This window comes from Agelaius tricolor, unplaced genomic scaffold (genome assembly GCF_023055355.1).
Source record: "Agelaius tricolor isolate 1412-34295 unplaced genomic scaffold, bAgeTri1.0.p SCAF_8, whole genome shotgun sequence".
NCBI lineage: Eukaryota > Metazoa > Chordata > Aves > Passeriformes > Icteridae > Agelaius > Agelaius tricolor.
The window spans coordinates 18,537,879-18,564,917 of NW_027269268.1; the positions used below are offsets into that span (position 1 = coordinate 18,537,879).

At 45.1% G+C, this 27,039-nt stretch overlaps 1 protein-coding gene and 1 long non-coding RNA gene across 3 annotated transcripts in view; one reads left to right on the forward strand and one right to left on the reverse strand.

The window, feature by feature from the left end:
* Positions 1–15,658, reverse strand: part of TET2 (tet methylcytosine dioxygenase 2) — a 71,040-nt gene extending 55,382 nt beyond the window's left edge. For both annotated transcript variants that reach the window (XM_071431811.1, XM_071431810.1), the window contains exon 1: positions 15,512–15,658. In XM_071431811.1, coding sequence (XP_071287912.1) covers positions 15,512–15,541 — 30 coding nt within the window. In that variant the 5' untranslated portion in view covers positions 15,542–15,658. The remainder of the gene's footprint in view (positions 1–15,511) is intronic.
* On the forward strand, positions 4,001–10,351 carry LOC139592601 (uncharacterized). Its single transcript, XR_011680053.1, has 2 exons — positions 4,001–4,114; positions 10,162–10,351. It is a non-coding gene; the product is annotated as an uncharacterized lncRNA (long non-coding RNA).
* Positions 15,659–27,039: the final 11,381 nt, after the last annotated feature.

The window sequence follows — 27,039 nt, forward strand, 5'->3', positions numbered from 1 at the left end:
TTTGGCTGACTTGGGAGAAGAAGATGGAAAAAATGGTCCTTCCATGACTATTTCATACAACTGTTAGGAGCAGCTTGTCCATCTTTCTTACTGCTGTGCACTGGTACAGGGAAAGGCTGTTCAGTACATCCTGATGAGAATTTTCCTGGGTAAGGGTGCAAGCAAGTTTGAATAGGCCAAAAAGGAGTTCACAAAGGAAAGATACTGGCCACTCTTCCCCTCAAAATTAAACTAACCCAAATTGTCCACATCAAAACTTTACACTGAAACATGACATTCTTTTGCATGGAGCTTCATGGAAATTGCCATTCTTGAGACAACCATAGTCCATGTTTGTGGACCTGCAGCAAGGATAAAAAAAATCAGAGAAAAAAAAAAAGAAAAAGGCTGCCAGGATAGTGAAACATGAGTAGAAGAGAAGGTCTGATTTTGCTGCTTCTGGTGTATCTCTGTTGAATTAATGAATCAGGGTTTCTGCTGCTTGGCTGTTAAATATATGCAGCTGCTCTCTTGCATTGATATATAACTTGACTACTAGAAATAGGGCTTTTGTCATATTTTGAAGCTTTGGAGGTTGGCCATGGCCAAAGCCAGGCTGGTGGGCAAAGCACAGTAGTATTTCTTGTAGGACTGAAAGACATGGGAAGAAACCTCAGCACCTCACTGGTTTAATCCTGTGTATATGAAGAAGAGCTATTGCTGGTATGGTTCAGCCATCTTTTGTTTTTTTTAAACTCACTCTATAAGGGGGGATTTTCTTGCTTTCCTAAGAACATCTCTGGTCACTGTACTGTAGTACACCCCAGTACTGTAAAAAATCTGAAATGCTCCTTGTTACTTTCATTGGTTTTGTTCTCTTATTTACATATTATAGTTCTTATGACTCTTGAATTTACAGGACTTATGTTTTTAAGTAGGGTGATAGGAAACATTTTCTGCCAGTGGTTTATGCTGAACATGTATTTAGGAGGCCAGTTACATGTTCCCACCTAGCCTTTGAGTGCTGCAGGCAGTTGTTAGTGTAACTTAATGTACTGTCCAGCAGGTATTCTGTACATTTTATTCTCTGTGCACAAAACCAATAAGCAGTTGGTCTGTTAAGGAACCATCTTCTGTTAAGAAGACAATAAATAAGAGAAACAGGAACAATTCAACCCGTCTGTCTACCTCCTAGGTCAGGAAGTCCTCTTACTGCCTCATTCAGTGCTTCAACTTTTGGAGCACAATTGATGTGCAATTCAGATCCTATCCAAGATTCCCAACTCCAAGAAACATTAATTCAGAACCCTCAGGTAAATACCAGAAGTGTTGTTTCATCTCTTCTCCATCTTCCCCTGCTTTTTTTGGTAGATTGGTTTTTCAGAGTGGTGAGGAAAGAAGGGTATTGACTGAAAAATATGAACTGGCGAATAATCTCTTGCTCTCTCCCACACACCTAGGTGGCAGAGAGAGCTGTGGCTGGGAATAGTTGTTTATTATGCCAAGGGATTTTCTTCCCCAAACTGTGCACTGTCATGACTGTAGATCAATCCATCTAAGTATAAGAAAAATCAAAAGTCCTAAGTCTGTTCATTGGGAGTTGAGTAAAACTCTTTAGTAAGACTTGTACCTGTGCATCTGAAGACTTTAGGTGTGCCTTTTGCTGAACTTGTTAAACAAGATTTCCACTGCTTTTTTACCTAGAGGACAAACCCATGAGAGAGTCTGTATTTATTTTGAGATACTCATCTAAACTGACACAATGGCGGTATTCACCCTGTAGCATACAATGGTAATCTTACACTGTTCCCTTGCCTCCTGCCCCCAGCTAAAAGCATTGAATAAAATAAATTTCATCATAAGCAGCACTTTTTCCCTTATATTCTCTTCATTGGATGACTAAAAGAAGTTCTTCATATAGTGTAAGAAGATATTATAAACAATAAGAACATTCTCTGAGTAAGAGATTCACCAGACAGAATTTGTGTATCTGTATAGTCATTACACTGGTTAAATTAAATGTACTTACTGCTAAAGCCCACAGACATCATAAATACCAATAATCTAGTCCTTGTAAACCTCAGTACTCTCTGATTCAGAACAATTTAAAAAGTGCTTTAGGGTTTCTGAAGAAAGACTCCAGAGGATGTACAATGATGTACCCAAGAGGAAAGCTATATACATTAAGGGATGACTTTACACAAAGGCTCTAATTCTCCATTCTCCCACTCTGCCCATACTTGTACAGTTTCACACTAAGGTGGATTTGCTTTCCTCAGGCAGGAGAAATGCTACAAAGAGCTCTTAAATAGGAACACAGCAGTGACCTATTTTCAGTTCTTCCATTCTTATTTCTAGGTCTTTTATATACAGTGTAATGAACATTCAGCAGTGAAAAGACAACAATAACTGACCAAGTACATTTGCTGACATTCTAAATACAAGACTAAAAATAGTTAGGAGACTGGACAAAACTGGCAATGGGTCAGGGGCTGACCTGCAGAGCAGTTCCCCAGCTCAGGTTAGAACTATCAGAGACCTCATGAAATGAGCCAGTGACCAAGCCAGAGTGAACATGTGTCACCCTCTCTCGTTTCATTTGCTTACATAGCAAAGAATCTTTGCAGGAATTTTCACAACTTTAATGTAGAGCTGCCATGGGTATGGTTGGAAAAGATGACATTCATACCTAGAAAAATTTTATTCAGTAGTGGGATTGAACTGTATTGCAGGAGAGGCATGGAGAAGCTCATAGTGTGTCCTTCCTACAGGCTTTATCATTATGATATTTACAAACACTGTGATGTATTACAATAGAACTACAGTCTTTTTACCATCTCATCTGCTTCTGAAAAGTCAAACTTTCTATTTGGGAGGAGGAAAATAATTTTTCGTCATTTAGGAGGCTTTTGCAAAGCTGAAATTAAATTCTTCAATTCTAAAAGTGAAAACTGGAAGTGATTTATAACAAGGATGGGCTATTTTTGCTCATTTCACAGCTTTTTCAAGAAAACTCTGATTATCTTAAGCAATCATTCACAGTTATAGTACCTGTCTTCCTCCACATACGTGTATTTCTGAGACAACTCCAAGAATCTAAAATCTGTCAAAAATGAATTGTTGGATCATGTACTCCACTCTACTATAAACTGCTAACTTCTAGAAAGCAAGCTGGTTTGGAGTACTTTGGCATACAATACAAACTTCTTTTGAGAGCTTCAACGATGAGGAAGGAATGCTTTCCTTTTTTTCAGTAGATGTGTACTGTAAAAAATATATGTGTGAAGATAGAACATGGACATTTGACCGTTGAACACTCAGTGCTTATTTTGCTGAAGCACCATTTCTGCTTTGCTTTTTTTCCTTAAGGCCCATGTCAAAAAACCAAATCAGCCATATAGTGGTATTCATGTTTTGTAGATGGAAGTGTTTAATTTGAAATTACTAAGGCAATCTTTTTCCTAAATGGATGGTCACAGCCTGACTACAAAGCATTCATTAGTGCCTGAGTGCAAGTGTTAATAAAGGAATAAAAAAGGAACTGTCAATCAGGAACTACATGATCGTGCAGTGTTCTTTTCTTTTAGTAATCCAGCTTTGCATTTCCTTCCTGTTGTGAGAATTTTATGTGCTTAGTTCAGTGCAGAAACAGACTCAGAGTGCCGAGGAATACAGTCACTTCTATCCCTGAGTTGCTGAATCACTTACCCGCCGCTCCTGCTAGTTAATAGTAGCTATTTTTAGTTTATGGTGGAAAACGCTCTCATGGTGGCAATGATACTTCAAAACAGTTTGGGAGCAAAATCATCTGCTTTGAACGTCTCTCAGAGCCTGTGTGGGTACGAGCGCCTCGCTGTTAGTTCCCAGCGCTGGCGATCTAGGTCAGCCTGGCGCGCGGGATGTGGCACTCGCTGCCTCTTTCATAACTGCCTGGAAGAGTTCTGGGGTCATGTTTGTAAACACTGCTGCCATGTGCGCGTAAGCACGTGGCGAGACACCGGCATGACCTGGAGTGCCGAAGCCAAGAGGTAAAGCTTGGCGCCAGTGTGATGTCGCTGCGCCAACCAGTGCCAGCGCCCCGGCTGGCGCACGCCCCGTGCAGCCCTGGGAGCCACCACGGCGCGGTGTTTGAAGGGTGAGTGGGAACCTTTTCCTGAACGTGGCACACGTGGATGTGTGCTAGTGTTGATGGTGGCCCCGCAGGTTCGTCCGTCAGTGTAAGCAAATGGCAGTGCTGAATTGTTCTTAAGAAAAATGGGACTCCTTTCTGCCCTAAGTCACTAAAATTGGAGCCCACATGGTCCCAGAACACAATGCAAAACTGTGACTCTTAGGGAAAAGAGCTGTATAAGGGCACATTGCCAAAGTTTCCAAAATGACTTCAAAGACACATAACAGAAACTTCGTGTCTGTAATAGCTTTTTGCTGGCTTTGCACTGATGAAATTAAGACCATGTTTCAGGCATTTGAGGAAGTAGCTCCTAAATTATTTCTGTTTATCAGTAGAAGTTGCGTGATATGGCCAGTACAAACAAAAGTCACGAGTCTTTAATTTCCTCTGAACAAGAAATAAGCAGATTCAGCCACCCAAACCTATGCAAAGTTTCATCTCACGCTGGCCACACACTTTATATGCTTCAAAGAAAAAAAACCAAAATGTGACAGGGGGAACAGTCTGTGGTCAATGTCCCTCTCCATTGTAGGGGCTCTGTTTCAAGCGCAGCTCCAAGTCTCATTTGCTTTGACCTTTCCTGGGGGAGCTGAGAATAGGACAAAGAGTTAAAGTGTTACCAGTCTCTGCTGAGTCTGCACTTCTCGGCCAGGCAAGCCAGAGAGGCGGCTGGAAGAGGGTGTGCTCGCAGCAGAGGGTGAGCGGGAGGGGGTGCGGGGAGGGAGAGTAAAACAAAAGGAGAAAAATAAACTGTGCACACCCCGAAACAAAACAGGGGAACAAGTACAGAAAAAGTGCTCGTCTTTGAAGAATGGGAACTTTTCTGTTTGTTTCCCTCCATGTAGTTATATCTTGTTATCTGAACTCGAGGTACGGTAGATATATGAATCCTTGAACTCTGAACCGGTGAGGAGAGTAGCAAAAGTAAGTGAATGCAATTTTAGTTGAGCAGCTGGAAAGAAACAGGCTTTGTCTTTTTGTGCCTCAGCTATAGGAGGCCATTTAAACACTGTAACACACAGCTGTTCAAACCTCTTTCTTATTGTATGCCAGTGGCCTGCTAAAACAAAGCAGAACTAAGGCAGTCTTCTCTGAGTGACAATGCAACTCTGGTTTTAAATACTAGCTGCTCTGAATTATTTGTGTTTTGTTGAGCCCCATCTCTTAAACCTGGACAAGACTTGGTCCCTGGTTTGTTAGTGGGAAATGAAAAAAATAAAAGTGTCCATTCATTTCCATAGGCTTTTTGAAATCCTGCCCTACTGTAACTGTTACCCAATTCCTTAGTAGTGTTTCTGGAAAGCAGAAAAGTACCTTCCTCACTGTTGTGTGTACATCCAGCTAGCGCTCTCCAGTGCTACTACGCTATCGAGCAATGAAGTTTCTATTTTTGACTCACTGTGGACAACCTTGCTCTAAACCTCTAGCCTGAATATTGCTTAAATGTAAAATGAGTAAACCTGAACAAGCTAGCAGCTCCACAGCCCATCAGAGCCCTGCCTTCAGCCACGACTGCTGCAAGCAGCCAAGACCGTGGGTGAAACCCAGGAGCTCTCATAAGCTGCAGTGTGGTGCCCAGCGGTGCCGGGGACACCCAGGAGGGTGTTTGTAAACAGCGTGGCCACATGCACGTGAGCCACGTGGGCCTGGGCTGGCTGAACCTCCAAACCGCTCTGGGGAGACGAGCAGCTGCGGGCGGCAAGTCCAAATGCTCCACTCCATCTTTTTCCAACGTGTTTGCAGTGGTGCTGTATCTCTAAACATGCAGGGAAAAAATCTATCTGTCCTTCACGGTCAGCTGCATCTGCCAGCATCCCAAGATGCTGCATGAACTAAATTACCTATTGGATTTTATTTTCAAATGCAGTTCATCATGGATTGTATCACAAGTCCATGAATATGCTGAAGTTAAATAGGGTGGTTGGTTAAATGCACTATGTAACCAGGCAGGCTGAGCTAGGACTATGATCCACAGCAAAGGAATTCTCAAAGGCCAGAGACATTAAAGATTACCATCTCCAACTCAGGTCGAGGAGAAGAAGGTGGACTCTCGAACTGAAAGCTATGAACACTGCTATGGTTAATGTCAGGTCAATGCAGGCTTGTGCATCCCATCTCCAGCAGAGATTTCTGACAACAAATGAAAATGGATTTTATTTTGTATTTTTTCCTCCTTTGAGCTCTGCTACCAAGTGTGATGACAACATGAAGGTTCGTGGACCCTGACAAACCTTTAATTAATAAAACAGATCAAATGGGAATTGTGTGGTAGATTGGAGCTGATGTACATGAATGGCTTGCAGACTGTGGGAAATCTTGCCTGAATGAATAGGAGGATCAAGGGTATTAAAGGGAGTTAACTGGAGTACCTACTTAGAGAAATGTCATAACTGTTTCACACACTGTGATTAACTGACACAACCTACTATTTTTAATTATTGTTATTTTAACAATAATTTTAACAATTCAGAGTTGCCATCCTGAATTATTTGTTTGGAGGTACATGGAGACATGTACCATTTTACAGTGCCAGTAAAATGGAGATAACATTCTTCTCTGCATCCTTTCTCAGTTGGAGTGGAGGGTTTAAACAGTGCCACAAAGCAAAAAGTCATCCTTTTCCCTGAGGAGATTTATTTAATTTCCTGAGTTGTTTTGGATAAGCACCGCTGATTTAGAGGTCCGAAAGTTTGTGCAGCAAAACCAGAACATGTTGTCAATCAACAGAAAATGCTACTGAAAACCAAATTCTAAAAAAAAGTGAAAAGTGTCTAGTTTCTGTTTCTTAAAATTGATACTTCTGTTATCTTAGTAAGCAGAGAAAACGATCAGTAAACTTCTGAATGAGCAGGAAGGAGGGTAAAGCACTGGGGTTTAGGAGATATGGGTTCAGTTCCCAGCTATACCACAGCTTTCCTGTAGGTCTTCTAGGGTTAAGAAAAAAAAGGCACAGAAATGAATGACTCCAGCAGGGTTTGTACCACATTGCACGATCTCTGTGTGCTTTGGCTCTCAGTTGTTGCTTATTAATTTTATACCCTTTCTCTCCTTCTTTGCGTGTTTTGCCTGCTCATTAACATCAGCACCCTGGGGAAAAGGCTGCAGCAGTTCTGCTTAGGAACTCCTCTGACACACACACACACACACACACACACACACACACACACAGAGCAGGCACTAATAGCAGCTTTGCTTTATTTACTGCAAATATTTATTTTTTTGAAAGGGAGCTGCCTGCCTCTGCTATAAACAAGAGTTACTAACACTCTGGCCCCTTGTGTGCTGCCAGACCCCTTTTCTCTGCCTCTTTTACTGAATTAAATAGTAAGACAGAACAAAAATGGCTTATGTTTGTACAGCCCCAAGCACAGTGGGATTCTGTTTTGTGGCTGGGATATGAGGTGCCTCCTAATGTGCAATAATTAATTTCATTCTATCCACTCTCCTTATATTTAGAAGCATCAGAGTTGCCATCCTGAATTAGACTCATGCTCCAGCTTGTCCAACAAAGTATCTCTAACCAGCTCACTGTTTCAAGAAAAATCAGCTATTCTGATAGTAGCTAGACCCACTCTTCCAGAAGCAAACTTCTTATTCATCACCTGGAGACATTTTATAGCAAAATACATGTTAACTTGCAACTGCTTAGAAAAGATGGTTTTCTAAGTAAAAAATTGTTTTTTAGCTTCTATACCTGTAGTCTTTCCATCCATTTCTTCTCCCTGTCCCCACAAAAAACAGAAAAAAAACCCCCAAAGACCTACCTTTCTTTTTATTTTTCTTTTTTCAGTACTACAGAGTATATGACTGACTAGATGCCTCACTGCCTCAGGTGTCTCTGGTATAGCTTTGCAAGCCCAAGAAGAATGAATAGGGCTTTGTGAAAATGGCAGTTTGCAGGATCACAAGTCAGCTGACATTGGGAAAAAAAAAGCCACCTATACTTAATGTATTGTCAACTGTACAACATAGACACAGTGGAAAAATAGATAGAAATCTGTTTTCCTGCCTGGTTTCTCACTTCTCAGGCAGTACACAGAGTAATAGAAAGAAAACAGATCAGCACAGTTCTTGGTTTTGTTAGTGCTTTTTCACACCTACAGAAACTTCTGTGCATTAGGGATTACAGGGAAGCAGAAAAGTACAGGTCTGAAGTTATTTAGGAAAAAAAAATGTTCCATGTAAACTATGGAAAGCACCATAGAAACAACAGAGAACTGAAAGGCTGCTGTATTTTTCTGCTTTGTGTGGTTTTCATCTTTATGAATATCAAGAGTGTTTTTCCCTATTTGGTCTGTATTTTCACTTGCTCCTAGGTATGTGATGTGTACATTTACAACTACCTATGCATGCAATGGGAAACACACTAGCATACATTTTCCTTCCCACAAAATGTCTACTAGATACACAAAATGAAAGAATTGTTAAATCTGACCCTTTCCAGTTGTTCAGCTTTCATGTTTTTGATTTTTAGTGTTGCCATTTAAGTAATACTTCAGAGATGTTTTGGGCGGACAAACTTGAAATTAAATAGAAAAGCAAGCAAAGGAGTACAGAGGGAACAGAAATTTGGTAACCAGAAAGTATGTTAAAATTTGTAATATGTGTGCACACATACTACTGCTCCATATCCCAGGAAGAGGTGAGTCCCATGTATTTGCCAGCTTTCATAAGTTCTCTTTTAGGGATAAATTGCATTTGTTTTATTAAGCTGTACATGCACTTGGAGCTTCATGGAAATACCTCACTTCTGTGGTCTTTAACTTTGGGAAAGCAGTAGAAACTCCTGTTTTACTGCAACAATTCCTTTTCCTCATTTTACCGTGAGCAGGAGAGTCCAATGCTACTTGCACACAAGAGAAAATATGCAATCATTCTTTTCTCCTTTTTGCTTACATAAGAGCTGAAAGAGTTTTGTGTCCTTTGGCAAGTATAAAAATTTTATAACTTCAAAGAATGTGACTTCAAACACAAGTGAAGTAGCACTGAAAGAACAAACAGATTAAACAAAGATGAAAAAAAGCATTGGGGGCAAGAAATGGGGGTGAGTGTTGTCTTTCATTTGAAGGGACAAATCTGGAAAGATGCTAAAGGACACAGAAGATGAGGGCAAAACTCTCCCTCCAGAATCAGGCCCAGGGTTAATGTTTACCCTTTGATCTCTCTAACAGTGCTAGAATTGGCAAGAGAAGGAAAAAACAGTCAGCACAAACTCAGGAATGCCTTTGTCACGTATTCTCTCACATGCTTTACTCTTGCTTGCTACCTTCTGCTGCCCAGAACAGTGCAAGCTTAATGGGAACTGTGGGTCAAAAAAAAAAAAAGGCCAGAAAAGAAAATGAAAAGTGGTTAAAGAGCTTACTGAAACAGAAGCAGATTCTGGATATGACACAAATTATTTTATCCTGTAAATGAGAAGACACCACTGCAATGTAATTACAAAATTACAGTGTTGTAATAGACATCAACAGAAAATGGGAGCAACCAATGTGAACATACAACTGCTAGCAGAAGCCATGTGTATAACAAGATCTGTGATCAGCCTTCCTACTCTGTTGCATTACAGTGAATACAATGACTCATCCAGACAAAGTCAGAATGTGGAAGAGACGTTTGTACCAACTGCTTCCTTGCTATGAGGAGAAAACAGATCTTAGGATTCATTTTGTAAAGGGAGTAATGTGCTTTGCACAATGTTCTGAGTGCTTCCTGCAAAACTGCCTAAGAAAGTCTGAAAAATGTGCATGGGACCAGAAAAGGAGCATTAGAACCTCTGATAATAAGGTCCTACAGCACATGCAGGGCATAGGCTTCAAGTGTCTCTGAAGACCAGAACCGGCCTGACAGGTTTGGTTTAGGTCCACAGGTGAGAGCAGGAAACAATGTTGTCAGTTGGGTGCTTCTGACCAGCTACAGTGCATTTTCCCAGAATCACAAAATTTTTGTCTCTGCAAGGAATCCCTAATAATTAACACAATTAACACTACTTTTCCCCTCCTTTTTTTTTTTAGCAACAGATTGGTGGCATTATTCATTTGGTTGGGTAAATGCAGAAATCTCCACCGAGCTTCTTACATCTAATGGAGATCCCAAACTTGCCTTGCAGTGGTATAAGCTTTCGTAACAGCAACGCCTCTTTGTGTCAACATGTCTCATTAAGTAATAAAGACTTTCAGCTATTTGATTTTACTCATAAAGTTAGTGGGATTCACAATTTCTTTCTTGTTCTTTAAAAAGGGAATTGTTCTAGTATCCTAACAGGCAGTGAATCATGCTTAATTAAGGAAAAAATATATAACCATTTACAGTGGGATTCTTATATTGTAAAGAGCTGGTTTGCCATAAAAGCTTTTGGGACTTGAATTAATTATACATTTTTAAAAGGGGAGGAGGGGCACAAAAATAATTTGAAACCTTTGCAATAATTCCCTTAACCCCCATCTCATACTTCAGGTCAGTCTGTTCCAGACAAACCCATCAACACAGCCCAGACTGTGCTCAAGTGCAGAGTAAAAAAAACTACAGCATTTGACAAAGGATCCAGTGGTCTAGAATGCAACACAGATGCAGAAAGCTCAGCCAAAACCCAAACTATGATATGAGTTCTTAAAACTCTGCATTTTTTTCTGTCCCCCTCCTCCACTGTCGTGAGGACTAAGGACATTCCTAGAACTCTGTCCTCACTGGCTGCGTCAAGGCAGCTGCTGAGGATGCTGGGACACTGTTTGTAAACACTCAAACCACGTGCACGCAACCACATGGAGAGTCATCGTCCTGACCTAAACCTCCCCACTTGGTAAGCTGGGCTTTTGCTGCAAAGGAGCCAAATCCTTTCCCAACACGTTGTGACTTAGAGTACTCACGCCAGGACACTGGAACACAAACTTGGACTGCTGATGCATTATTGGAAAGGAGATTAGGCAGAAGAGTTGTTAAAACTTTAGTCATTGAAATGTGAGTTTAAGGACAGGGTAGCTCACGTAGAGTGCTGAAGATGTTCTTTATACAGCTGCAAAAATTCAACTTAAACCTGGAAACTTCCCCTCCCCTGTGCATACACCTGGTAAAACCAATATTGCTATGCTGGGAAAACATGTGGAATATATTTGAGGTTAGAGGTAATGCTGTAGAACATGCAAAGATTATTTCATGTTGTCTAAATTGCATAATAGTATTTAATCAGAGTGCGGCTGGTACTGCCCTGTACCTGGGGAAGACACTTCCAAGGGGTATTTGATTATTTAGCTATTCCTGGTTATCTTAGCTATCTAAGCACTCACCTGCTCACTTCTTTGAAACTGTCTGTTGTGGTTTAACAAAACTTTGTACTTGATTAGGCTTAAAATGATGAATTTTCCTTTCTTGCTGAACTTGAGCATTGAACAAGCCTATTCCTTTCCACACTGCAACAGAAATGCCTCCTGCATTAAAATTTTATTTTTGTTTTAGTAAGAGGAAAAACACACACACAAGGAATTAGGTCAAATACTGCAAGCCTTTATTCGTCTGTAAGAATAATCCTTCTGGGATTTCTTGCCATATGTATACTACAAGGCAACAACACTCCAACTTGGAATCCCCACCTCCACAGAAAACTTTGCTTTTTAAAGACAGCCTCAATTTTGTTCAGGTTACTAAGATGATTCAGCATTCTGGAAGGTGTTTTACAGAGATGAACAAGCCTGCTTGAAAAGACAGACAGGAATCTAAATCTTTATGCCATTTATTTGTTAAACTGTTTTTCAAAGCATGGCAATTGTCTTTAAAGTGACCTCAGATTTAAAATTCTTTATTGTGAAAAACTAGTAGAAAACTCTTTTTGATCCACCTATAAGTTAGGACTTATTTTTTTCTTCATTTCAAGAACAGTATGAGATACATGAGTAAAATTAGTTAGCTGTTATTTCTGTTTCTCAGACCTTATTTTTCTCTACCTTCTTCCTTCCTGCTATGTAATGCAAAGCACATTCCCAGTATTTTAATCCAAACAACCTTTTTGGGTCAGTCATCAGCTGTCCATGGGATTAGTCCAGCTGATGCTGGAGGGTCAGAATTTTATTCCTTAACCCCGCCATCTCTGCATCCACCCACTGAGCAGTTTCTTAGCAAAATGGGTGATTTTCCATATATATATGGAAAATTACCCATATATATAAATATATATAAATAGATATTTATATATATACAGATTTTTTTAAGCAAACTTATCTACCCTAAGGTAAGGCAGAAGTGATTTCTTTTCAATGGGTGACTGAGAGGATGATTACTCATGGTACTTTCCATTTGTAAGGCTTTATTATCTAGGATTATTGGGACCAGGTATGCAAATTGGACATGTAAGCAGTGATGATGTAGTAGCAACCAGAACTATGGCAACTTGTTAGTAGTTACTTGTTCAGTGTTCAAAGGCTTATTTCTGCTGCAGAATGTCACTAAATGAGTAAGATGGTACTCACTGTCTTATGAAATAAGGGATGGGAATAATGCTGCAAGTGTGATTGATTCATACAATTCTCTTTTTGGCTTTCAGCCATGATGCAGTCATATGCTTTATCTCTGTCAGACTACAGCTTTTTTTTTTTTTAATAATGAATCATAGTACATCCCACTCCATTTCAGAACCAGCACATTGCCTTTCAAAATGATGTCACAACTCTTAATGCTGCTGGCTGACTGCCTTAACAGCAATCAGAGTGCTGGACTAAATAAATTCTGTATATTATTTGCCAAAATAATTTGTGGTTGTGTTCTCCAGCACAGTTTCCAAGATAACCACCAACTCTACTTGAAACTTGGCAACTTTGTTCTACCACTTTCAAGCTCCAGTTGTGAAGCTAGCTTACAGATGCTGCTACCATGCCTAGAGCTACTGTGCAGCAGCCCAGTGAGAGAGGCAGAGGGGTCACTCCCTGTGACCAGCCAAATTTGACAGCTCTTCTGGAATTCCACCTTGAAAAATTGTCAGCTTTTCGATAAGGACCTTACTTGGCTCCTGTCGAAACACAAAATACATCTTCCACTTGGAACTAAATGGAACAAGGGATTTAAAGTCACTGCTAAGGCACACTGATAGAAACACTACTGTCCATGCAACTTAGGAGTGAAGCACCCCCTGTAAACCTGACCAGAGTCAGTAACATTAATCCAACATGACCTTCATGTTTTTTCAAGCAGCAGATTTGCTCCAAAATATGGTTAGGGGGTTTTTCCCCCCTTTTCTTTAGGGCTATTTGGCTCTTGTTAATATTTAAGAGAACACTGTGGAGGACACAGGCCAGCAGCATCTGAAGTGCTTGGGCAAGAAGGAACAATCCCATCCAACTTTGGCAGCTGAAATGTCAATTTCAGCAGCAGCTACAGGTTCTCCCAGTTCCACATGCAAAAGCCAAAACATTTACAACCTCATATTTCTGCTACCCAGTGCAGCACTGGTACCAACAAGAGTCCTTGGAAATCTGTCCATCATAATAACTCAATAACTCCGCAACAAGCACTCATTTCTTGTTCTTTAAACAATGCTGACATGCCAAAGTCTAAGACCATGTGCACTATATAAAAACAATATCAGTTTTTCTGGCTAAAAGCCACCACAATGAATCACCACAATGCCAAAGTTCTCATTAAAAACCTTACTACCAACAGTGATAGTTCTGTAGATTCATGTGCCTTAGTGTCTCCTGTTCAGCCTTGTCTTCTTTTGAAGATTTGTTCAGAATGGGCAATACAAAAGCACTTTCTGAGGTTCCCTGGATGCATTTACAAAGGGGGTTTTTATGCCACTTCCCAAAATGTAACAACTCTTTCCACTGAAAGATGACTTTTGAGTTCTTCATTTCACATTAACAGCAGTTTAGTACCACCACCAAAACTCTGTTGTTTTCCACAGCTTTGCATTTCCTTTTTTCCCTCCTCCCCTCACCCTGGCTTCTAGATTTAAATGTTTTCTGACTTCACTGGCAGGGGTCATTCTAAGCTTTCCAAGAGAGAGACAAAATACTGCCTAACAGAGATTTTTTTCCCATTGGTTCCAAATGGTGATTTTCTGCGGGATAAAATCCAAGATGGGTACATTGTTTCACAGAGTTAACAGCAGCAGCCAGATCCCGCTGTAACTCCAGTTTAGACATGACTATTGATCATTCACTTCTCCCTGTTGAGTATCTTCGGCAACCACGTCCTGTTTTGCACTTTGCAGCCTCCAAAGTGCTACAGTGGAATACACAAGTGAATGTGTGACTGCACTCACCCCCTGCTGCAGTAAATCAACCTGCCATTAACACGCGAATGGAACGGCCTCATTAGCCGATAAACAACACCCACTGACCTGCTTTCACTAGGGACACTGTTATCTGCTCATCTCTGAAACTCCTCAACTTCACATTGAAAGGAAGAAGAAGAAAAGAAAATGATGCTGAACATATATTCGGAGCTGCCGATCACTGCTCAAAGCCTGCACATTGGCACGCCGCTCATCATGGAAAGCAATTCTTGTGATGAGATCTTAGGCTGCAGCGTTTCGATGAAAGCACGCTAGACCGCATCACTTTTCCCTTCACCTTACTCCGAAAAGGAAAATTACTTAGCAGAAAAGAGTCTGCTGAATTTCCAACACTCAGACCGCGAGACGAAAAGCGCCCTTTTAACTCTGGGCAAGAGAATCAGTGCTGGTGTCTAAGGGGGTGATTTAACGCCGATAAACGCCGCGATGCGAGCGAGCGAGCGCACACTGCCGCGCGTCCGACTCAGGCGCGGTGAGGTTGTTGCTCTTGTCTGTCATCTGGCGGGGAAAGAGCCTGACCTCGCCGAAAGCGTTCTTTTAGGGGAACACGCTCGGGAAAGTGATTCTCCTTTTCACATTGTGCCCCGACGGCGGGGTTTAGCAACGCGGGCGAAACACGCGTGTGGACCATTGCACGGAAAACGGGAGGCCTCGCTCCGAGCCCCCGCCTCGCCCGCACGCACTTCTCCCTCCCGAGCCCCCGGCACCGCGCTCCGCTCACCGCCGCCCTCGCCCTCCCCAGCCCCGCGAGCCCGCCGCCTCTCTCCCCTCTCCCCGGGCTGCGCCCGCCTTTGTGTCCGCCCGGGGCCGGGGAGCGGCACAAAGCCGGGGCGCCTCCGGCCGCCGTCCCCCGTCCGCAGACAAAGGCGCGGGGAGGGGCGGCGAGGCGAGGCCTGGGTCCGGCCCCGCGGGGAGGGGGCGGCGGCGGCGCCCCCGCCGCCCCTGTCAATCAGCCATGTTGGGGGACCCACGGCGGCGCCCCCTCCTCGCCGACCCCCGGCGGCGCGGCGCGGCGCTGCCCCGCGACACCTCCCGGCGGTGCCGGGCGGGGAAGGCGGCCGGCGCGGGGATCCCGCTCTGACCTCTGCCGCGTCCCTCAGCCTCGCCGACATCCAGCACGCACAGCCCGGGCGCCGCGCTCCCCGCTCCTACAGCGCCGCCATCTTGCTTCCTTCTGCTCCTTGGCGAGCGCGGCCGGGCCCCCGCATCAATATGCGCGCGGCGCCCTGACGTCGGCGCCCGCCCCGCGCACCGCCCCGCGCGCGCGGCACGGCTCCCCCCGGTCCCCCCCAGCGCGCGGCGCGGGGGCGCCCCCAGCACCGTCACCGGCGCCGTCCCCGTTCCCGACCGCGCGAGGCTTTTTTCCCGGCTGCTGACGCTCTTTCGGCCTTTTGGGGATTCCCACCCCCGCCCTCTTGCACCCCTCCGCCTTTTCTGCTTTCGCCGGTGGGTTCGCGGGACGCCCGTGGCCCTCCATGCGCCAGCCGCCGCCACCCCCCGTGGGACACCCCCCGTGCCGCATCCCTCCCGTCCCCGGGGGCCCGCGGCACTTTCCCACGGCCCCGGGAGCCCGTCTGCTGTGCGGCGGGCTGCTCTCCCCCGGCTGCGGCGGGAGGCTTGAGGGTGCAGCTCGGTAGTGCGCGGTGGCCGGCTGACAGAGTAAAAAAAAGCCAAGAAAGAAAAGTGGAGGAGGAGTCGGGGGAAATCGACAAAACCTCCACAGGCTTCCCCAAAATGAAGCCCTGTGCCCGCAGACACCGGGCTGCCAGCGGGGATTGCTCAGCGCGGGGTGCTCGGGACACTCGTTCCCGGGAGCGCCCGCAGCCCCGCGGCTCGGTGCGGGACGAGCGGGACCAGCGGCACCGTTCCCAAACTACGGGCTCGGGGCTCGCCGCAGGACGAACGGTGTCGTGCCCGCGGCAGCTGGAGCCGCAGAAGAAGGTCTGGTTGCCGGTCCCAGCCCTGGGAGCGGAGGTTGGTGCCCCCCAGGCTGCCAGCCCCCGCCGGCGGGGACAGCTCCCCGCTGCCATCCCCTCCGTGCGCCGCTCGCCGCCTTTCACCGGCGGAGCTGGAGCCCTTCCAGCTGGGCAGCTGCGGGGAGCAGAAGTAAAAGTATGCAAAATCGCCTCTCTGCGACCCGGCGCTGGGCTTTCACACCGCCGAAACATCGCCTGGAGTCCCGAGCGCCGGACGGAGCCAGGGGCCGCCCCTCCAGCGGGTCCCTCCACTTACCGCTGCGCCAAGTAGAGCAGCCCACAGGCTGCTTTTCTTCGGCTGGTCCGGGGCAAGTGCGGGGCCCGGGAGGATTTTAGGAGAGCATTAGCTTTCTGGCCAGGCCCTCTCCCCCTCTCCGGTGTGTCTTTCACCCCAGGGGGTGCCAGGAGAAGGTCTACAAGCGCTGCGTTCATCAGTGGTACCCAAGAGATGCTGAATCCGCATCTGTCCCCTCCCTGGCAAAGGCAGGCTGGTGAAAAAGGGCTTCGGCAAGATGACAAATCCGGTGCATTTGATGCAGATCAGAGTGATTTCTAGGAAGTTCAGGTCATCACTGAGTGATTTGTTTTTCATATCACAGGTTGTACACTGAGTTTTGCTTTTACTTTAATTTCTGTGAAACATTTCAGAGGAACACTAGAGATAAAAGTTCACCCTTACAACTTGCTAAAATAGCTGGTGGCAGTGTCTGTCGCTTCAGTACCTTTGCGAGGCAGCTTGTTCTCCACAGCCTTTGGAAAGGTGCTGGGCTGGCTAGCCCTATCCTGTAGGAAAGTGCCTGGAGTTTCTGACAAAGACCTTTGTGTTTACTTCTCCAGAGCTGACTTCAGCAGCATTTCATGCAGACTAAATCTATGCAAATAGACGCAGGTCTCTCTCTTCTTGGAAAAGTAAATGATGCAAAAAATGGTTAAGGTCTGCCTCAATTGTGCCATTTTTTGTGCTTTCACAGCATTTGCTCAATTTCCACAGGTTTTAATCAGCATTTAAAACTCTTTTAGGTTTGCCTGTTTTATTAAAGCCTGGGGTTGCTTTATCCCCTGGTGTGGCACATCCAGCTGACACGACAAGGAGTGACCATGCTCAGCCCCTCAGTGTGTTCCGAGCGCTGTCTCGTCCCTAAGCTGCTCTAAGGGCGCTGCAGACGCCTCCATCCTCTGCACCCTTGTTCTGCCCAACCAGGGCTCGGCGCTGACAGGGTTTGGCGGGGCCCCTCTCTGTGCTTTTCTCCAGCAATTTGCATTGCGCTGGGAGAGGTGACCCTCCTTTGCATGGCTCAGATCCCTCCCGTGCCCGTGAGCCCTTTGTGGCTGGAAAAGGCAGGTGGCTGGTTTTGGCAGGACGCTGCTGCATCGGAGCAAAGACCTATCTTCCCTTTGCATGAGCAAGCAGCTGCAAACCTGGGTAACTGAGTGGGTAAAATGAAAAAAAAAAAAAAAAAAAAAAAAGAAATAAAAACCCTCTAACAACCACCAAACCCAAAAGCCACAAGCAGGAGTTTGAAACTGAGCTGGGATTTTTTGTTTTCTGACTGTGCTGAAGATAAGGGACCACTCATGCATGTTTTACCTGCACATATGAATGTGAGAAACGTGTGCATTTTTTAAATGCTTCCTGACATAGGTGTGGTTCCCTTCCCTATTTGCTCTCTCTCACTCTCTCTCTCTTTCAACTTTACTGCCCTAATGACAGCCTGTTGTAATCATGAGGCTCAATAAACTCTGGAGCACTCCTGCTGAACCAGCAGTACTGTCTTGCCTCCCGGAGCACAAGGCACATTTACCGAGCCTCCCCTGCACCGCCAGCGTGTGCTCAGCTATCTCGACCTACAAACCTCCTAAGTGACCCGGTGCCATCCTGCTACATCTTGACAAACCAGGATCTTTTGGTCTCCAAGACAATGGCTTTCTGTCGTGCATACCCCTGCCAAATGTAGCATGCTCTACAATGCATGTTACTTGGTATCTGTTAGCAGCCTGATGGGAGGGACATGAACCTAAATTCTCCCTTGGAGTAGTTCTGTTTGCTTCAATGTATTTATTGAATGAGACATTTTGACCCATTTTGCTCTACCCTATCTATCAAACGGGGAGAAAAATGACTGAACATGACCACAGTGAGAAGTCACATAAAACCCCCTACACTTTTTCACCCTTAAAGAGTTGGGGGTAAAAAGTCTTTTACCCCTCAAACATGGCATCCCCTGACTTAAGCTGTATGCATTCCTCAGAGTAAGTATCTGCTGTAAGAAGCGGATATGCAGCTTCTTTGGAAATGTGCTGAAATGCACTTAGCTCAAACAATGCTCTGGAGCTGTTTCTAGAACTATCCCAGCCACACCATTTCTCATGGGCAAAACCACAGGTGAAGAGCATCCTGCAATGAGAGCATTTGTGTGTACAGTGTGTAATTGCACACAATTAATCCAGCAGTTTCAAAGAGTATGGGCCTTGCCCTCTACTAGAGGAAAACTTTCTCACTGTCAAGGATTTGGGGGCGGGGGAGGGCAGGATGAGAGTTGCAGTCAGATTCCTGCTGCAGTGAGCAAACCTGACAGACTTACTGAGAGAATGTAATGTACATGGCCTCCTCAAAGCCCCAAATGAAACATCCAGAGAGATGTACAGTGCAGACAATATTTCATCCTGTGCCCTGCATTGCAGAATAAGTGGGTTTGTATTAGCTTCACATAGCTTGCAGGGACAAATTGAACTCTGACTTTGAATTTCTGTACAATAACCAGTTCAGAGCCATAATTCAATTGTTTTTACTGAGACTTCAACTTTTCATGTTGTTTTTATTCATGTTGTCTTGTCCTCATAATAAAGTGTGAAGAGGTATGTGAGGTGAGAGGAAAGAAATTTGCTAGATACCCCATTTCACCTCCTCGAGCAAACCTCTGGGGCCCAGAGAACTGGCTGCTGTAACGTGATGGGCCTGCAGAAAATCTCTTGTGTCCTTCCTCCACACAGACATTTGTCTCTGTCACGAGGGACACTGATTTCTCATGGGCCCATGTCTGGATCACAGCAGCATCCACCAGAAGCCCTAGAGGGACAGGGTGAGGGAAAGGCAACAGGACCAGTTCAGTGAGCTGTTGTTTTGCTTTGGTTTATACTTTCAGCAGAGCTTTTTCAGGTCCTGAGACATCAGCTCATCCATGAGCTTGAGAGTCCAGCCTCAGAGCTGAGGGATCACTGATGCTGGGGCTGCAGCCATGCCAGCTGGCACCAGGGGTGGCCCTGCCAGACTCATGTTGATGACAGGATGCCACCTCACTTTTTTCCCCTGAATTCATCAAAGATCATTATTTGTCATATCTTTGCATTCCTACCCTGGACAGGAGGGGACTTTTCCAGGACTGCAGAGATGAGTTGTTGCAGAGGAAACACGTAGGAGTTTTGTTTGTCTGTTTGGGAGCGAGGTACCCAGTGGCTGGGATGCCTGCAGGGACACTGGGATGAGTTGTCTGCCCAGTGCTGTCATTGTGTTGGTGGGAGATGTGTGTTTCCTAAGAGCTGTAGATGGCTCAACTTTTAAACCCTTGGCTTTTGCCAGTGGGTGTAGATGTCTTTGTGCTGCTGTTCAGTGTTTATGGCTCTGAGGTGACTGTAGCCTTGTGATTGCTAAGGCATTTATGGCTGGAAAGCCTGAATTCTGGCACCCTAGACATCTGCTAGGGGCAATTCCTGCCCCCAGGATCATGGTTGGGACTAATGCCCTGGGGAAAGGAAGCCCCTGGCAGAGGAGAAGGGTTAAGGGAGGCTTAAAGAGAGGTGAAGCAGGAGAACCCTTTCTGAAGGTATAGCTTGTCCTTTTGAGTTCCCAAGCTTGCTTTTTCATGGTTGTAGGAGTAAAATCTTGAATCCTCTATGCAAGAGAAGCAGAAGCTCTACTCACAGGAAGTGGGGGAAAGTCTGAGCTGGTGGTTGGACAACCAGGTCTGTGGTTACTCCTGAGGAGTGGCACTGTTGACTTCTGGCAATAGCCTTCCAAGAAAGGGCCAGAAGCTGACCTGCAAAGAAAGAGCACTCGGCAGTGTGATACAGATCCTGGATGCAGCTGAGCTGGCAACATTCAGGATCAAAATCAATTCTTCCTGCTCTGCTCATCCCCCTCCCCAGCCTGCAAGCATTGCCCATTTGTGTTCACTTCTGGACTGCAGCACCTTTGGGAAAGGCAGCAAAGCTGGGAAAACAAGTGCATCGAGCCAGTACCACAGAGCAGCACACGCAGGGGGACAGGAGCAGAGTGCATGGTTGCTCTTCCCCAAAACACCTCCCTGTGAGCAGAGACGGCAGCCGGTCTCACTCCATCAGTCAGGCTTGCTGTGGAATGTTCTCCCACAGGCAAATGCCTGTCACAGCAAAGTGTGGTGAGCTGTGCTGCTTCTGTCGAGTGCATTCCGCAGCCATCAGGTGGCTCGAAGCTACACCATCAGTCAGTCCAGCTCTGGGGAGGAAAACTGTGCTTTAAACCCCTCTCAGAACCATTGAGCAATGACGTGTGACCAGCACTGCTGCACTGGTGTCAGGTTCTCTCTGTGACAATGTGCATCTCTCACTGAATTTCTGGGCTAGAGCAACATTTGGTCGCTGTATCCATCCATTCTCTGATTGTTGGAGGAATTAAAATCCTTTGATAACCCCTGAACTGTGAGCATTTTGCAGCTGCATGAACAGCTTAGGGCTTGAGTGGATTGGGCAGGAAAGGCATGCTACAGCTGCCAAATCCTTTACTGATTTTTTCCCCCTGCCTTCTCTACTGGTGTTTGGTTTTCTCCTTATCTTCAAAGCCTTCCACAGCCTTGTGGGTGGCTTCCTGGTGTGGATCCTTACGTGCTGCCCATGGGCTCTGCTGCATTGCTCAGCATCACCTCGCTTGCTGGCAGCTCTTGCCCTGTGGCTCCACAGCAGGGTTAAGGGACCAGGCAGGTGGAGGAGTCTCCTGTGTGCTCCTCCTGGTCTCTGCTGGTGACAGTGATGGAAGGGGATCCCTTGCATATGATGAGCCCTCAGTAGCAGTGTGTGAAGAGCCTGTGTGAAGCAGGGTGCAGGAGGCTTTTGCAGGAGTTTGGTGCTTCTGTTGCTGGAAATCAGTAGTGTTCACTCTGCCTTCTCAGCATGACCAAAAAGTGTCCCAGTTTGAACAGTGGCTTGTTTCCAAGGGCTTCTCTCTCATCTGTCCCTGTACATGACTTTTGCTTGACTACAAATTGAACAGGATGGATGGAAGGCTAAATTCCTACAGCTGCTGGGCCCTGAGAGGGGCTTGGTGTCTTTTCTCCCTGGAAACTAACTTCATATTCCTCAGAACATCATGGTAGAAAATGAAGGAGTGACTGAGCACTAATCTCCTGAAACCACATTTTCAAATTAGGTATCTGAAAACAGTCTCCCTGTGTCTGTAGCACTGAGGAAAGGTATCTCTTTTCCAGGTGTGCTTGATGTCCCCTGGTGACACTAGTGACAGTCTCAGTAATCAGTACTGATCCCTTTCAGTTAGATATTTTCCAATGTATATATTTTAACATACAGCTTTAGGTATCAGGAATTTGGTCATTTTCTACAGCTCATCTCTCAATTAGGAAGGAAGAGGTTTTGCTGTTAACTGAGAGAAGTCAAGGATATGTGGCACTTCTTGCAGTGCAGCCTGTGATTTCCTGGCATATAATGAAAGCTGGCTCCTAAGAGAGTCTTGCAAAAGGAAAAGTGCCAAGGGAAAACTAGAAGGGTCTGATGAAACAGTTAAACAGGCTGATATACAGATACATGGGATGTGATACAGCAAATGCCAGTCTTTGGAAGGAGCCTTAGCTGTGTGCCTGGGCAGGAGCTGGGAAAGGCAGGGGCTGCAAAGTTGTATGACTCAAAGAGCTTTACTTTTTCATTTTTAATCATTAGTCATTTTAACAAGCTCAGTAGGACTTTACTTGTTGGTTGCCGTTCTCCCAGTGCATCCAGATGAAAAACCCAAATCTTGTAACAGGGTTGCCGTTGCTCTGTGACTCAAAAATTCTCAGCCTTTGAGCAGAAGTGTCATGTTTGTTCATATCCTTAGTGCAGGCACAATTATATTGAGTTAAATTCTGCTTAAATCAATGTTACCCTGTAAATGAAAGCTATATGCAAAGCTGGCTGCTTTGCAGCATGCATTTAAGCAGCTAAATAGTGTTCCAAAGCAATGTAAATGCATGTGTGCTGGTGATCTCTGTAGTGTGGCTTTTCTAATCTAGAAGCAATGTATAAAGAAGATAAATGTTGCAGCTGTCTTTGTCTCTTTTGATTTCCTTCTCTGGCAGAGCAGTTTGTCTGTGGTCCTAGCTGAGCTGTCAGCTTGCTCTGAGTTTTCTTACATGCCTGCTACTGATTTAGGCAGGGAGTCAGCACCATATCTCCTCAGGGGCAAGACATCCAAGGAACACCCATTTGGACATGAACTGGCAGCAGCCTAGGGTTTTGCAGCTCAAGGAAGGAGCTGTGCATTCAATCCTTTTTCTTCAGGTGAAAGTGGGGATGTTACATACATTTGCCCTTCTGCCCTTCAAAAAGCTGTTGAGAAGCTCTGCTGAAAGATGCAAACATACATCAGAGTCACAGTCACTGCATTATATTAAAAGGTACATCTTTATCTCAGGGTTTGAAGAGCAAGAAAAGTAGACTGTCAGAGCTCAGCAGTTGTGAGGCACCAGCAGAAGCCCTTGCCACCCTGAGCAGCTTTAAAACCCCACAAATTCTCTCTTCTTTCAGGAAAAGCAGCTGCCTTCCTGGCTCATTGGAGCAGCTTTCACTATGACAAGGTCTCCTCTGTCATCCAAATGTAGCAATGTGTGCCCCTTTCTGGCTGGCAGCAGGGTGACGCAGGTGGGGTTTGCTTTTGGTCACTGGCATCAGCAGGTGCTTTGGGCAGGGCTGAGGGCTGGAGTCCAAAGCAAGTTCAGTGGTCAGCCTTAAACTGGCAACATGCACCTTTGCATGCAGCCACTGCCTCCAATGTAGAATGCCACTGTCAAAATGAAAAATAGCTGTACTGCTTCTTGGGGATGGCAACCTGCCCTGTCTTCTGCTTCCCTTAGTAAGGTGTTGAGAGACAAGGAAAAGAATGATTTTATGAACCTGGTGAAAAGTTAAAAAAAAAATTATAGCTGTTGGGATGATGTCTGCCTTGCTAATTCCATCTCTGAAAAATTAGGAGACATATTAAAAAGTAATTGCTCTGATAGAAGAAGGTTATCTGTGACCAAGGACTCTGACTGGCACATAGCCTGCAATGTACTTATCTTATTTCCTTCCACAAAAAAAACTGTGGATGAGCTCTCCACCTCTGTGGCAGGATCCTCAGTTTTCTTCAGTACCAAGGGAGTGGGGATGCCACTCATTTGAGGTCTCTAAACTGAAGCACCTTAAGGGGCACGAATTTTAGAGGATATTTTATCTGGCATTTTTAGAAAATTCAACTGCTGGATGTTTTCAGGACATCTCAAATTAGGAACTCACTTTATGAGATTTTTACTTCCAGTCCTACTTTGCCTTACTCTTCCATTTGTAAATAAGAACACTAATACCCTTATCAGCAGAGGGATTTAGCAAAGATAAACAGATTTGGTTTTAATTCCTTCAGAAATCATGCCAGAAGTACAGAAAATAAACAGGAAGTATTTAGATATTTAGCACAGAAGCAAGCCAGGATTTAACAGGCACCACAGAGACTCTGGGGGACAGATTACAGCTTGGAAAGACAGATATGGAAGGGCACAGCTGATTTAGGAAAACTATGCAGAGAAAATGGGGGTTAAATTTTGCAACAAATACCAGGAAAGGCTGTTCTTCATCTGACATTTGTGAGGAAGCAAGAGGAAGATTTATTGAATGACTTTGGAGACAGATAAAGAGGAAAGAGAGGGGGGTGTCAAGAGGAGGGCTGTTACAGCTCTCTTGGTGGGAAGGGAGATGTTTAGGAAGGTGCAGCACAAGCAGCTGCTGAGCAGTCACCCCCTGGCAGTGATGGGCACCTGCCCCCTGCCCACAGCTCCCCAGGAGGGCACAGGCTCAGCATCAGCAGAACTCCAGGCTGCTCTGGAGCCAGCAGCCCAGTGGTGCTGTGCAAGGGCAAAGTGTGCCCCACAGGGAGGTACCCTCTGGTGTTCACAGCCTGGTGAAGCTTTGCATGGAGAAATGCAGCCAGCTGGAGAGCTTCCAGTAATATATTAGATGAGGGAGTTCAGAGGTCATCTGCAGGAGTGACAGCTTATACAGCAAAGCTCTCCCCCAAGCAGAAGGGTTTGGAGTTGCTGAATTGGGATTTTGGCAGCTGTGAGGACATGGTAAGTCATCTGCTCCATGTTAAATCCTGTTAAAATGCTGAGCATCGACTGCCCTTCACATCCTCTAAATAAAGCAAGGAAAACTTGGGCTAATTGGCAGCAATGTGCATCTATTGCCAGGACAGTAATTTCTGAATGTAAAGATTGTTCTGCACTTAAAACAAGTTGCCTGAAGAAGATATTACACCCGAGGCTCAGCAGGGTAAGGCCTGTCAGGAAACATCCCCACAGGCCAAGGATGGACCAGAAACCACCTACAGTTCTTCAGAAACCCATGTTTGCAAATCTCAAGAAAATGATGGACTTCTTTTAAGAGTCTCAGGAAGAACAATAATGTCGTGGTTGGGGACCACACAGAAAATAAAATCTGGGTGCTTGGAGTAAGATAAATAGCAGAGAGGTGCCATTTGCTAGGCTATCCACACTTAGGGAGTTACAGAACACATTGTCATAAGGGAAGGAGGGAGCACACCTTACATTGCTCTTTGCTGGGATGCAGGGGTGGACTGAACCTGGAATCAGACAAAACAAAACACAATAAATGAGGGCTAAAGTTAGAGAAATTCAGCCTGAAAAGTTCTCCTTGTTAAGAGTAAGCGACATTTTTTTCTTAAATTGTGGAATAATTTAGCAGGGGAATGCCAGAGCCTTTCAATCAAGGGTTTGTCTAAAAGACCTGTCATGGTGCTGTAGCTGGTTACCTAAAGGCTGTGCTGTGTGACAAGTCAGAAAAGATGATTGTGTGGTCCAGTTTAGTCAGTGGATCACACTTTTAAGCCATTTGTGCTGTTACTGTGACACAAACTGTGACAAAAACTGTTACTGTGACACAAAAGCATGACGCAAGCCTGAAGATGTCCGCCCTGTTGCTGGAGGTCTATGCAGAGAGCAGATGCCTGGCATTCCAAACTGAACAGATAAAATCAAGATGTCCCATGCAAAAGAGTTGTAATTATATTAATTTCACAGCCCTTCCAGGGCTTTTGAAACCAGGGATTGACAGAGGAGTCAAGAGAGGTGGCTGCTAGCCCACTAGGACTCTCGTGAATCTCCCACGTGTGTCCTGATTATCAAAGAAACTTTGTGTGCTGTTGCTGTAGGGCTCCTGTGGCTTTCACTATTTCAGTTGTCTGTGCTCCCCTGCCAGAGCTTTTCTTAATTTTCAAGTAGCAAAAAAAAAAAAAAAAGGGTGCTCCGTCTGAGGGAGGTCAAGAGAGCAGCAAGTTTATGGAAAGGGCAGGACTCAAATTAATAAATGTGGGTGGGATGGAGATGGTGAGGTGCAGTTGTCTTTCACATCTAGTCACCCATGTTAATCTGTCCTAATTGCATTAGAGAGAACCAACAGGCAGCAGAGCTGATGTTTGCTGAGGTTGATGTTTATAACAGCTCTGGGCATCTGCTGGGAGATTTCACCAGGTCAGCTGCACTGAGGGCAAAGATGCCAATCCCAAGTGAAGGTAGACAATGCCTGTACATGTGCACATGTGTCTGTACTAGATTAGTGACAGGGATGTAAACATATGTATGCATAAATGCTCTCAGGAAAGATAGCTTAAAAATGTGGTGAATATAATGCCCCTTCACTCCAAACTTAGGTGAGACCTACACTTTGCATGTTGTAAAACAAGCTCTTAATTTCTCATTTACTCTTCTTGCACTTTGAACATGATGTTTTCTCAGCAGATGATATTTATCCTGTTCCCCCACAATGTGCTGGCTCTTTCAGATTGTTTTTCTCTGGCCAAGCTTTTGAGCAATCAATTGTGTCATTGAGGCTTCAGTGCAGGTCAGAGTCTGAGTCTCACTAAGGGCAAACTTTCCTGAGGCAAGGAGAGCAAGATCTGGTCTGGAAGCTGAACGTCCCCTAGAATTGATGTTTTTGGCATTTCAGTCCATTTAAACTCATCAATACATTTCTCACAACTCCATGGTTTTGCTACATGCAAATCAGCAGCAATGGGGAGGTAAAAATCCCCATCTGAAGCCTGCTCATGGCATTGCTGTACCTGACGTGTGTCACCTTGGTATGGAGGTGATGGCCTGATTTAATGATGCCTCCAAGCCCTTTTGGCCCATGCACACCTATGGTGGTATCTGTGGGTGGGGAAGAGTGGAGAAGAGCAGCATGGGACTGCAGAGACCTTGTGTGCATGTTCAGTTGATCCAGCAGCTGCACGGAATTTGCATTTTTATACAACTCCCTCATTGCCTACCCCCTGTCTTGCTTTCCTGGTTTGTTTTCTGTCTTTAGGTACAGCAGTGGTGAAGGCAGGGAGCTGCCCTTCAGCA